This window comes from Symphalangus syndactylus, chromosome 24, assembly GCF_028878055.3.
Source record: "Symphalangus syndactylus isolate Jambi chromosome 24, NHGRI_mSymSyn1-v2.1_pri, whole genome shotgun sequence".
Taxonomy (NCBI): Eukaryota; Metazoa; Chordata; class Mammalia; order Primates; family Hylobatidae; genus Symphalangus; species Symphalangus syndactylus.
In genome coordinates this window covers 8,895,001-8,907,405 of record NC_072446.2, presented here as the reverse complement: position 1 = coordinate 8,907,405, position 12,405 = coordinate 8,895,001, and the positions used below count along the sequence as shown (strand labels likewise).

The following is a 12,405-nucleotide window of genomic DNA, read 5'->3' as shown; positions in this document are numbered from 1 at the left end:
CTTCTCTCCTGGCTGCTGGGAAGAGCAGGCAAACTGCCCGCCCTGAATGGACGCTGTGCTCCACCCTGGGCCCCCCATTGGGCAGGAGATCGAGCTTGGCAGTCAGGCTGAGCTGGCTCATGCTGGAAGGGCCGGGGCTGGGGTTGGGGCCTCCCCTGCCTGAAGTGTGGGTGTCAGCGCCCTGCTGCCCTCCAGGTGCTGGAGTGTTCACCAACACAGCCGGACTGCAGAAGCTGGCGGACATCATCCAGGTGGGGCCTGCTCCTCTGTGGCATCTCCTTCCCTGATGCAAGCCGGGCGGGTGCCTTCTCCTGCTCTATTAGTTACTGATTCTAGACTTGGGGATGGGAGAAGGGCCCCTACACCACCTGTTTCTGATTGGCAAACTCTCGGCTCCTTTCCCATGCCCTAAACCCACACTGGGCCTCCCGCAGGGATAGGGGAGGACAAGGTCTGGTGGCACGTGCCCAGGGTGACGCTGGGGAGGGAGGATGCAAAGGGGAGTGGGGGCCAGAGAGCCACTCCTGCCCTGTCCGGGCCCTCAGGCCGGGGGGACCCACTGGCAGCACCAGCTGCACGCAGATGAAGAGCTCCGGACACACGCGGCTTCCTGAACAGCTTCTCCAGGGACAGACAAATGGGGACCCTGCAGGTTCCCGGCGGGGGTGTCCCTGGGAGCCCATGATGGGGGGTGCGGCCCTGGCCCCCTTCTCCTTGGCCCCGTCCTGCCCTGCAATGCCCGTCCCCTCCCATGTGAGGTCTGCTCCTGGCTCCATGCCTGTGGCAGCACCTGCTTTCCCTGGTGTAGAGGTGCTTGTCCGGTTTGTGGAGGGCAAGCCCCATTTTGGGTGCTCTGGGCACGCTTGCCTCCTGGGCCTCGGTGGGTTTTTCAGAAGCAGACCCACAAGTCCCTGACTAGAAGGCCATCAGTCCTGGGGAAACCGAGGCACAGGTGGCTGTGTGGGGCCACGTGAGGCCACCTCTGTGCTGCCCATGCTGCACCTGCTGGCCACACGAGGTCATGGCGGGGTTAGGCAGGGCTGCCCAGCGCTGTGACAGCTTCATGAGTGTCCGTCTGGCCTCTGGGGTGCTCAAGCTGGGGGAGGCCGCAGAAGAACCCTGGGATGCATGGCTGGCCTGTGCATGCGGTGCGGTGTTCTGTCCATGCTGCTGGGCGTGGAGCTGCAGGCCCCTGACAACCAGGCACTGCCTTCTTCACAGACGCAGCTCTGAGCGGGGGCGAGACCTGGGCAGGGACCAGGTCGGTTGGGCACGGGGTGGTGGGGCCCAGGCTCAGCCCTCCCTCCACTGTCGCCGTCTCTGTGGCCAGTGACGCCACAACCTGTGTCTTCTCTGTGCGGCAGCTGGAGCTGGAAGGACAGCACTGTCTTGTCCTCCTAGCTCCTCCCCAAAGGCACGGTGGGCATCCCAGGGCCAGACCCCTCTGTCTGTGGCTCCTGCCTGCCAAGGGCTGCTGTGCTGTCCCGCATGGAATGTGGTTGGCTCTTCAAGCAGGAGGCCATGCACCTACCAGGCGGACCTGCTTCCATGTCCCTGATGGGTCACTGCAAAGCACCTCCAGCACATGGCCAGGCGAGGTAGCCCTGCAGACCAGGGTCTGGAGGGCAGGTGCAAGCTGGCCCGGGCCTGTCCCTCCCTGGAATGGGGCCTCCCAGGCTCCCAGTTATGGAAAAGTCTCCACACTCTGGAACCGAATCCTGCACACTCCATCGGTTTGGAATTTCCTTTGGCTGCTGCTCTAAGTAGCTGCTGGTGGATGACTCAGCTTCTCCCAGCTGTGGGGTGCCTGGAGGATGAATGACTGTGCACAGTGTTCACCCGCGTTGGCTCCTGAGCCCCTGCAGGTGTGGGCAGTGCTCATAGGGCTGGTGCTGGGCTGGGCCTGCAGCCCTGAGTCACAGGTGACCCTGGGGGCAGAGTGGGGCCAGTGGCCCCAGGAAGAGGATGTGGGATGCACAGCTCAGTTGGAGGCGAACTCCAGGCAGGGTCAGGCCGTGTGCTGGGGAGTCAGAGCTTAGCTAGAGGCAAACTCTGGGCAGTGCTGGCCCGTGCTGGGGAGCCAGTTGCCCCTGGGCCCCCGTGAGACTGCTGTGTCCTCATCCCTCTCTGCCTGAGGCCTGAGCTGCCCTGGGCTGAGGCGCAGGGGGATTTGTGGTGGTTTGCTTTTGAGAAAGGGTCTTGCTTTGTTACCCCGGCTGGAGTGCAGGGGCTTGATCACAGCTCACTGCAGCCTCAACCTCCTGGGCCCAAGTGATCCTCTTGCCTCAGCCACCTGAGTAGCTGCAAACACAGGCGTGCACCACCGCACTCGGCTAATTTTTAAAATTTTTTTTGTAGAGATGAGGTCTTGCCATGTTGCCCAGGCTGGTCTCAAACTCCTGGGCTCAGGCAGTCTGCCCACCTCGGCCTCCCAAAGTGCTGGGATTACAGGCAAGAGCTTCTGTGCCTGCCCAGCAGAAGGCTTTTCGAAGGAAGCTGTTTGCTGAGGCAGCCTCAGCCCTGCTTGTGGCAGCCACCAGTGTGGTGGTGAACTTGTTCTGTTACTTCCATCCCCGTGGGCCAAATGCTTTGGTAAAACGCAAGGCCCTGTATTTAGCTGTCTTGACAGTGAAAATGGCTGGGAAGGAAGGAAGGAACGGAAGGAAATTTCTCTCCTGTGCATACCCAGGCACGTGCACATGCAGAGTACGCACACACGCACGCGTGCACAAATCCACGCACGTTGCCAAGTCTCTGTTCCAGCCACGGTGTCTGCCCCCCGGTGTTCTCTAGTTCGGCTTCTCCACATTTCTGTGAATGATTCCGGCTTCTTGATGTTCCCAGCAGAGCTCCCTCAAGTCTGCAGCGGCGTCTGTCTCCAGGGCTGTGATGGCAGCGGCTTGGCTGGCATGGCCGCATTGCTGAGCCTGTTGGGGGCTTTGCATTCCTGTTCTGGCTGTTTTCGGCTCGTTTTCCGGGAACGGTCGTCATGCGCCCCTCTCCTAGTGCAGGCATCATCCCTTTCCCATTGATTTGCAGGGTCCTCTATAAGTTCTGAGAATCCCATATACATATTCTCTCTCTAAGTTCTGAGGATCCCGTGCCGACATACATATTCTCTCCTTGTCTCGTGCTGGTCATTTTTTCCGTGTTCATGACAGGTTTGGTGAACAGATGTTTCCTGGTCATCAGACTTTTGTTCTGAGCTTGTGCCTCCCGACCAAGATGCTTAACCGGGTCTTGTGTGTTCTCCAAACTGCACTGTAGGGTGACGGAGCTTTGTGTCTGGGCCTCCATGCCTTCTGACGTCACCTGTGGGGGTGTGAAAGGCAGACTCTAGCTTGATTTTTCCCAGCACGCCACACCGGTGGTTCTGTGCGCTGACCGAGCGGCTCGGCTTCCCCCAACTCCACTGGGCAGCTGCCACACTGTTTTCCTCATGTTTTTGTTCACTGTGGTTTTGTCGTAAGTCCTGGTGTTGGCCAGAACCAATTTCTTTTTGTTTGTTTTTGAGACGGAGTTTCGCTCTTGTTGCCCAGGCTGGAGTGCAATGGTGCGGTCTCGGCTCACTGTAACCTCCGCCTCCCGGGTTCAAATGATTCTCCTGCCTCAGCCACCTGAGTAGCTGAGATTACAGGTGCCCGCCACTATGCCTGGCTAATTTTTGAGATATATATGTATATACATATATATATATATATTTTTTTTTTTGAGATGGAGTCTGGCTCTGTCGCCCAGGCTGGAGTGCAGTGGTGCGATCTCGGCTCACTGCAAGCTCTGCCTCCCGGGTTCACGCCATTCTCCTGCCTCAGCCTCCTGAGTAGCTGGGACTCCAGGCACCCGCCACCACACCTGGCTAATTTTTTTTATTTTTAGTAGAGACGAAGTTTCACCATGTTAGCCAGGACGGTCTCAGTCTCCTGACCTTGTGATCCGCCCGCCTTGGCCTCCCAAAATGCTGGGATTACAGGCGTGAGCCACCGTGCCCGGCCTGATATTTTTAGTAGAAATGGGGTTTTGCCATGTTGGCCAGGCTAGTCCCGAACTCCTGACCTCAGGTGATCCTCTCACCTTGGCCTCCCAGAGTGCTGGGATTACGGGTGTGAGCCACCGCGCCCGGCCTCTTGTTCCTTTGAAACTTGCCCTGACGTTTTTTCCATAGTGCATCTTGGTGTCAGCGGGTCTACTTCCTTTAAAAATCTTGCTGTGATTTTGACTAGAATGTGTTGAATTCCTGTTTTTTTCTTTTGACTCAGGGTCTCTCTGTTGCCCAGGCTGGAGTGCAGTGGGACCATCGAAGCTCACTGCAGCCTCAACCTCCTGGGATCAGGGGATCCTCTCAGCTCAGCCTCCCAAGTAGCTGGGACCACAGGCACGTGCCACCACGCCCGGCTAGTTTTTGTATTTTTTTTGATGAACACCCTGGGATTGCACCATGTTGCCCAGGCTAGTCTCGAACTCCTGGGTTCGGGCAATTTGCTCCTCTCAGCCTCCTGGAGTGCTGGGATTACAGGCGTGAGCCACCGCACTAGGCCATGTTGAATTTCTAGATTAATTTGGGGCCCTCAGGGGCACAGAAAGGAGGGCTGGGCCAGTGGGCGGGAGGAGAGGCCCCTCGGGCTGCCGCATTTCCAGTGCATGGAGATGGCCTATGTCGGAGGAACATAGAGCTCACCGGGGGTCCCTGCAGGGAGGAGAAAGGGTCAGGCAAGTGCCAGCTCCTGTCCATCAGCTTGGGGCTGCATGATGGCAGGGGCTGGTGAACCGATGACCCCTGGGTGTCCTGTGACCTTCTGTGTATGGGGCTGATGCTGCAGAAGGTCGGGTGGCCTCCAGGGCTCCAGGCTGTGGCCTCAGGCTCCTGATGGGGCTGCACTTCCTCTGCCTTTCAGATTGTGTTCAGTGTGGACCCCTCTGAGGGCGGCCCTGGTTCCCCGGCAGGGCTGGGGGCCTTACAGTCCTATAAGGTAGGGGCCACCTCCGGGAGGTGGGTGGAGGGCAGCCCTGGTTCCCCGGCAGGGTTGGGGACCTTACAGTCCTATAAGGTGGGGGCCACCTCCAGGAGGCGGGTGGGGCTGGGGGTCCTCTGGTCCTGAAAGGTAAGGGGCTGCCCCCAGGACATGGGCGGGGCTGCCCCCAGGACATGGGCGGGGCCTCCACACTCCTGGCCTGTCCCCTCCAGGTGCACATCCATCCTGATGCTGGTCACCGGAGGACAGCTCAGCGGTCTGATGCCTGGAGCACCACTGCAGCCAGAAAGCGAGGTACAGACCTGGGCCCACACGCTCCCCGCCTGCCCGGGTGCAGTGCCCAGCACCGCCACAGGCTAGGCACATGGCCAGTCGTGGGTCTCCTGCCCCCATGGGCCTGGCCGCCACCTCCATATCCAGGCCAATCCAGAGCGTTCTCCTCACTGTGCCTCTGAAGATTGGAGTTACTGAGAGACGTAGGAGAGGGCCTGATGGCACCGTGACCTGCCCAGAGTCACCTGGTTGGTGGTGGCAGAGCCACAGCCCAGCCAGGTCTCCCTGCTGGGACACGCTCGTTTATGCCGAGGCCGTCAGCACAGAGCCTCCACAGTGAGGCACGGCTTTCCCTGCTGCCTCCACCCAGTGCCTGGCCTGGCCAAGCCTCAGGGTCACATCTGGAGGGGGCCCGGCTGGCCCTGTTGTCCGAAGCCCCTGGTGCGCTCAGCCCCGAGGCCCCACGTGCCTTGTTGGCTTCCTGTGCTCTGTGGTGTCTTCGAGTCGGTGCTGCCGGGGACACTGTGTGGATGGGGTCTGTGAGTGTGCCCTCGGCTGGTGTCCAGAGTCCTGTGGTTCTCAGGGTGTATCTGGCCCCACCCCCACTGTGTCGTGTCCAGGGTGGGGCTTCACGGCTGCAGCTGCGGGAGCTGCCGCCCCTGCCTTGTGCTCCAGTGGGGACTTGCCTCTGGGCTTGGTTCATCCCTGTCTGGAACGTTCTTTCTCAGCTGCTGTCCGACCCATGGTGGCACGACAGGGCCCTGGCTGAAGCAGCCCTTGTGCGGTTGCTGTGGTCGGGTCGGCCTGGCCGAGCTGGAAGGGAAGGGCTGGGAGGGCGTCGGGGTCGCGTGGCTTGACCCCCACTCGGTGATGGCCTTGCAGCAAGGCCTCTCCCAGCAGGAAGCCTCCGTCCCAGGGGAGGCCGGCACCCCTCACGCAGTTGGGGTTGTGGGAGGAGGCGCGTGCCTGAGGCAGCCGGCGCACAGATCCCAAGGGCCTGGAATCTGTTTGTTCCGTTGACCTCTGACGTCCCTTGACTTCTCAGAAGCAGCCACTCCCTGCATTGGGCTTTGTAGGAAATGAGCTCCTGGAGGAGGGGGTGGGGAAGTTCCCCCATTGCAGGGCACACTCAGCCCCAGGAAGGAAATGTGCCTCATCCCTGCTGACCCCGAGTCACAGCCACAGTCGTTCTGCTTGTGCCGTGTTGAATTCCCGGCGTCCAGTGCCCAGGCTCAGCCTCCTCCCCAGGCCACTGCCGCCGCGGCCAGTCGGTCAAGCCCTTCTAGGAATTTCCTTTGAGCTGGTGCCCTTGTTCACTGCTGACGCCACTCAGAGGCTTGTGCACACATGTCCCACTTCCAGGCAGAGCTGGGAACTCGCACTCCCTCTTCTGCGCGCGCCCGTGGAATGTTGGGACGCTGGCGCTTCCTTCCCGTGTGCTCTTGGCAGGGTGGGCTTCTTGCCCTGAGGCGCACGTCACAGTTTCTGCGGAAGTTTAGGGTTGGAGTGGGCTGACATCTCTGGAGGTGTCCCCAGCATCTGCCTGGGGTCTGCCTCCTACTCCCAGAACCCCCCGTCCCCCAGAGGGGCCCCGAGCTGGCAGGCTCACACTCAGGGTGGCCTCCTTTGTTCTGACTTCTGCACACTGGGCCTGGGTGGCTGCACGCGGCTCGCTTGCTTGATGCCAGTGGGTGGAGAGGGTGATGGGCAGAGAGGCAGGTGGTCAGGCCCCCAGTCCCGTCCTCACACTCTGTGCCCCCCATTCCCCCCCGCCCCACAGGGAAGGTGCTGAGCTACTGGTGCTTCAGTCCCGGCCACAGCATGCGCGAGCTGGTCCGCCAGGGCGTCCGCTCCCTCATCCTTACCAGCGGCACGCTGGCCCCGGTGTCCTCCTTTGCCCTGGAGATGCAGATGTACGGGTCACCCCTGCCAGGGCCCTAAGCACCGGTGACACCTCTGATGTCAGCGGGTGGGAGTGGTGGGGTCCCCATGAGCCGGGTGCTGGGGGTCTCAGGCCTCGAGGGCTAAAGGGGTGCTGGTGCACTTCCCCACTGTCTGCTCCCTCTGGCCACGCTCAGCCCCTTCCCAGTCTGCCTGGAGAACCCACACATCATCGACAAGCACCAGATCTGGGTGGGGATCGTCCCCAGAGGCCCCGACGGAGCCCAGTTGAGCTCCGCGTTCGACAGACGGTGAGGGCCTGTCCCTGGGCCCTGCTGGGGTGGGAGGTGGGGGAGCACTGAGGCCTGAGGCCCTGAGCAGTGGCCTCTCCGGCTCTGCAGGTTTTCTGAGGAGTGCTTATCCTCCCTGGGGAAGGCTCTGGGTAAGTGCCCTGAATGCCCCAGCTGTGCCCATCCTGGATCCTGGACCCCTGCTCCCAAGAGCTGGTAGGGACCCCTGCAGACGCCCCGCCCCTGCCTTGACCCCGGCCCCTGCACTTCCAGGCAACATCGCCCGTGTGGTGCCCTGTGGGCTCCTGATCTTCTTCCCTTCCTATCCTGTCATGGAGAAGAGCCTGGAGTTCTGGCGGGTGCGTCTCCCCTGTCTGTTCTGGGCGGGGTGGGTGAGGGCAGGGCTGGAGCACGAAGCAGGCAGTGGCCACAGCTCCTGCTTGCCCTCATCGGATCGCCGGCATAACCAGGGCTGCCAAGTCCCTGCCTCTTCCTCCCACAGGCCCGCGACTTGGCCAGGAAGATGGAGGCGCTGAAGCCGCTGTTTGTGGAGCCCAGGAGCAAAGGCAGCTTCTCCGAGGTCGGCACTTGGCGGGGGCTCTGTGCCTGCTGCCCCCTCGTGCCTCCCCTGCCCCTCAGAGCTTCCCCAAGGCTGACCACCGGCCCTGACCACAGGCTCTGGCGGCTCCCGGCTGCCTCTTCAGGGCTCCTGCGTTTCCTTCCTGGCCCTGAGTGTTGCCTCTTATCTTACAAAGCCCCCAGTACCGGGTGGGTGTGGTGACAGTGGCCCTCTTGTCTGAGTAGCCCTAGCCGGCCACCCTGGCCCTGGGGTTCCCCGTGTTTTCTGGGAAGCACTGAGCAGGCGCGGGGTCAGCCTGGGATCCGTGCCAGGAAGAAGCTTCCAGAACCCGATTGGCCTTCCTGGCTAGGACGATCCTTCGTCTTGGCGAATGAGACCTGGGTCTCCCTCCATGGGGGAGGAAGGGGCTGGGGTGGGCTCCAGGTTGAGCCTGTCCAACTTTCCTTCCAGACCATCAGTGCTTACTACGCGAGGGTTGCTGCCCCTGGGTCCACTGGCGCCACCTTCCTGGCCGTGTGCCGGGGCAAGGTGAGCTCTCCAGGGCTCTCTGCCCTGACCTGGTCACCTGTTCCCTGGTGGGTGCTCATGGCTCCCCAGCAGACTCTGGGCCCTGGGGGCTGCCCTGTCCCCTCCTTGGGTCCCACGAGTGCGAAGCACTGCTGGCCCTGCTGGGAGCGCATCCTCTGGGCCAACGGCAGGCAGAACGGGAGTTCCCTGGCCACAAGAGTCGGAGGTGGCGTCTGGGAGCTGTGGACCCTAGGTGGGGCTTCCTCCCACCCCTGGTTGGGGATGGAGCCTCGGGGAAGGTGGCTGGGCTGGGTGTGGGCAGCCAGGGAGAGGAGCCCCCATGGCCCCAGGCAGCTCTCTGGTGTGTCCCCTAGGCCAGCGAGGGGCTGGACTTCTCAGACACGAATGGCCGTGGTGTGATTGTCACGGGCCTCCCGTACCCACCACGCATGGATCCCCGGGTTGTCCTCAAGATGCAGTTCCTGGACGAGATGAAGGGCCAGGGTGGGGCTGGGGGCCAGGTGAGTTACAGCAGGGTGGGGCTGGGGTAAGGTGGTGACTGAGCCCCCCCTGTGACCAAGGGAGCCCCCGTGACCGAGCCGCCTCGCCCCACAGTTCCTCTCTGGGCAGGAGTGGTACCGGCAGCAGGCGTCCAGGGCGGTGAACCAGGCCATCGGGCGAGTAATCCGGCACCGCCAGGACTACGGGGCTGTCTTCCTCTGTGACCACAGGTGCGTGCAGTCCGGTGGCAGGTGCGGCGCCAGGGGACACGCCCACACCCACTGGGCCCCTGGATTCTCCTTCCCCACGAGGCCCCATCTGCCCCAGAGCCTCTCCGGCCACTCGGGGTCAGCGTGGGGCCCCTGCAGCAGATGAGGGTCTTCACTTCGGTGAACTGAACCCTTGAAGCGGCTGTGGGCAGGGCAGCAGGGCTGTGGCCACCCCCCAGGTTCGCCTTTGCCGACGCAAGAGCCCAACTGCCCTCCTGGGTGCGCCCCCACATCAGGGTGTACGACAACTTCGGCCATGTCATCCGAGACGTGGCCCAGTTCTTCCGTGTTGCCGAGCGAACTGTGAGTTCCTGCCCAGGGAGGGGACCAGGGTGTTGTCCCCAGAGGAGGCAGCAATGTGTCCACCCACCCCCATGGTTCTGCAGATGCCAGCACCAGCCCCCCGGGCTTCAGCACCCAGTGTGCGTGAAGGAGAAGATGCTGTCAGGGAGGCCAAGTCGCCTGGCCCCTTCTTCTCCACAAGGAAAGCTAAGAGTCTGGACCTGCATGTCCCCAGCCTGAAGCAGAGGTCCTCAGGTGCGGACCGGCAGTGCTGGGCGGGCAGTGTAGGGGTGGCGGAGCGGGCAGTGTGGGGCGGGCGGCGTGGGGTGGGCGGTGTGGGGCGGGCAGTGTGGGGTTGGCAGAGAGGGCGGCATGGGGCGGGCGGTGCAGGGCAGGCAGCATGGGGCGGGCCGCGTGGGGTGGGCGGCGTGGGGTGGGCGGTGTGGGGTTGGCAGAGCGTGGGGCGGGCAGTGCTGGGCGGGCGGTGTGGGGTGGGCGGCGTGGGGCGGGCAGTGTGGGGTTGGCAGAGCGTGGGGCGGGCAGCATGGGGCGGGCAGTGCTGGGCAGGCGGTGTGGGGTGGGTGGCGTGGGGCAGGCAGCGTGGGGTTGGCGGGGCGGGCCGCACTGGGCGGGCGGCGTGGGGCAGGCAGCACCAGGTGCCCAGGGAGGAGGCGACTCACCTGGCTTTGTGCACTTCCCCTGCCACCTCCAAAGGCTGCCTCTCCCTTCTAGGGCGGGGCCCCCACGGGCTGGAACCCTCCCCTACAGGCAGAGAACGCCCCAGGCAAGGATGCCCCCCGAGGCTGGGACTCCCCCTGATAGCAGGGAGGACACCCACAGGCAGGCCCCCAAGTGCTGGGACTCTCCCCCAGGAGGGGCTTCGCCATAGGCAGGGACCCCCAGCTGGGTCCGCATGGGCTTCACTGCGCACTCGGGTGCTCCTGCAGGGTCACCAGCTGCCAGGGACCCCGAGAGTAGCCTGTGTGTGGAGTATGAGCAGGAGCCAGTTCCTGCCCGGCAGAGGCCCCGGGGGCTGCTGGCCGCCCTGGAGCACAGCGAACAGCGGGCCGGGAGCCCCGGTGAGGAGCAGGTGCGGTTCCAGGGCCTTGGGATGGACACAGACTCTGTGTCTCCTGAGGCCAACCCGACCCCGCCCATCTGGCCTCAGGCACCTCCCCACACACCCCTGTAAATCCCCTGCCTGGCGGGCAGGCGGGCAGGGGATCCCAGCTGCCTGACTGTCTCTGGGTGCTCCACCCCACCTCACCCACAGGCTGCTGGCTCCCAGGTAGTGCATGCCCTGGCCTTCAGTGGGTGCCCCCCACATCACTTTGGTTCTCTGGCGGGTAGCTTGGCTCAGTGCACTCAAGGTCGGGTGCCCCTGCCACTGGCTGCGCTTGAGGCTGGCCTTTCTCCACGAATGTGCTGCGGTTGGGACCCAGGTTCCTTCTTGCTTGGGGCCTTTTGCCCCAGAAGCCTGTAATTTCTCAGGCCAACCCCAAAGCTTTCTCCCTGCTTCCTGTGGGGAGCCATTCCCCTCTTCCTGCCTGTCCCTGCCCTTCAGGCCCCTGGAGTGAGCCCCAGGTGCAGGCACCAGGCACCTGTGTCCCCTTCCTGCCAGCCCCTTGCTGTGGTCGGACTGTCTTCCCTGGACCTGCTCTTACGAGTCGCCACCTGTGAGCCTCATGAGCCGCTGGTGGGACTTGGACAGGACCGAGTTGTGGCACTGTCACCAGGGTGTGCTATGCCCCTCACCCGACCTCCGTCTTGGCTACTGCTCAGGGCTCCTTGGGGCCATCTTCCCTGTGGGTCCAGGTGCTTTGTGGCCCCGGAGTGTGTGGTTGGAACCACAGCTGTGTCCTCCTCAGGCCCACAGCTGCTCCACCCTGTCCCTCCTGTCTGAGAAGAGGCCGGCAGAAGAGCTTCGAGGAGGGAGGAAGAAGATCCGGCTGGTCAGCCACCCGGTGCGTCAGCTGTCCCTGCACCTGTGCCGACCACCACAGACACGCATGGGAACCCGGCCGTGGGTGCCCCCAGCCAAGTTGGGATGTGGGCCCGATGGGACTAGGGAAACCACCCCGGGAGCTGATGTCCAGGGCAGCTGTGATGCTGATGGCCCAGGGGCTCCAGGGTGCGGTTTCTTCTGCAGGGGGCTCATGAGTCCCAGCTGGAATCAGGCCCCACCCTTGGGCAGGCTTGGTTTGGGGCCTGCAGCACTGGGCTTGGCCCTGGCGTTTCCCTCCAGTGTGGACGCACACCTGCCTCATGTGAGGGACGCAGCCCATTCCTAGCCTTGGATGAAAGAACGGAGTTACAGCCGGAGCCAGGAAGCCCCCTGCCTGCTGGAAAGCCCCGAGGCTGGCGGCCTTTGTCCATGTCCCTTGGCTTCTGGGAAGAACTGGGTGGTGCCCAGGCAGGGCTGGTGCCATCAGGAAGTGGGCGGCTGCTCAGGGGCCTGGGCTGGCGAGGGCCTGGGTGGGGAGTGCCTGGGCAGCCCCTGCCTTGATTTCCACATTTCCGTGTTGTTCTGGGGTGTGTAGAGAGATGGGCACTGCTCATCCGGAAGCCCCTCCCTGTGTGCTGCCATCCTGGGAGTCTCAGCCGCATCTGCTGTGGGGCAGGGGGCTTGAGAGAGGAGGAGAGAGACGGGTCCTGCAGGACCCCCGGCTTGAGGCAGAGCCAGTCTACCCTTTGCCCATTCGCTGCTCTTGGTTCCCTGCCAGCCTCTCACTGTGTGACCTCAGACAGGCCCAGCCCCACAGCTTTCTTCCCGCAGCCCCTCCCTGTGTCCATCCATCCAGCCAGCTTCTCAGGCAGCAGCCCCACCTCGGCAATCACTGTCCCAGGGAACG

General features: G+C 63.2%; 1 protein-coding gene across 34 annotated transcripts in view; it reads left to right on the top strand.

Annotated features, from left to right (window-relative positions):
* RTEL1 (regulator of telomere elongation helicase 1) overlaps positions 1 to 12,405 on the top strand; it is a 43,644-nt gene that overhangs the window by 22,407 nt on the left and 8,832 nt on the right. For 19 of the 34 annotated variants that reach the window (XR_008654583.2, XR_008654582.2, XR_008654584.2 and 16 more), the window contains exons 14-28: positions 196 to 251; positions 4,893 to 4,967; positions 5,183 to 5,264; positions 7,024 to 7,156; positions 7,322 to 7,435; positions 7,526 to 7,566; positions 7,688 to 7,773; positions 7,917 to 7,994; positions 8,445 to 8,522; positions 8,876 to 9,022; positions 9,117 to 9,232; positions 9,451 to 9,574; positions 9,658 to 9,808; positions 10,501 to 10,643; positions 11,422 to 11,517. Coding sequence is in view for 28 of the 34 variants with exons in the window: in XM_063634055.1 (XP_063490125.1) it covers positions 196 to 251; positions 4,893 to 4,967; positions 5,183 to 5,264; positions 7,024 to 7,156; positions 7,322 to 7,435; positions 7,526 to 7,566; positions 7,688 to 7,773; positions 7,917 to 7,994; positions 8,445 to 8,522; positions 8,876 to 9,022; positions 9,117 to 9,232; positions 9,451 to 9,574; positions 9,658 to 9,808; positions 10,501 to 10,643; positions 11,422 to 11,517 (1,520 nt within the window). In the remaining 6 variants the exon portion in view is untranslated. Of the gene's footprint in view, positions 1 to 195; positions 252 to 661; positions 1,866 to 4,892; positions 4,968 to 5,000; positions 5,046 to 5,182; positions 5,265 to 7,023; positions 7,157 to 7,321; positions 7,436 to 7,525; positions 7,567 to 7,687; positions 7,774 to 7,916; positions 7,995 to 8,444; positions 8,523 to 8,875; positions 9,023 to 9,116; positions 9,233 to 9,450; positions 9,575 to 9,657; positions 9,809 to 10,500; positions 10,644 to 11,421; positions 11,518 to 12,405 lie in introns of those variants that run through there. The other 15 variants (XR_010119495.1, XM_063634057.1, XM_063634056.1 and 12 more) reach the window with 4 other exon arrangements.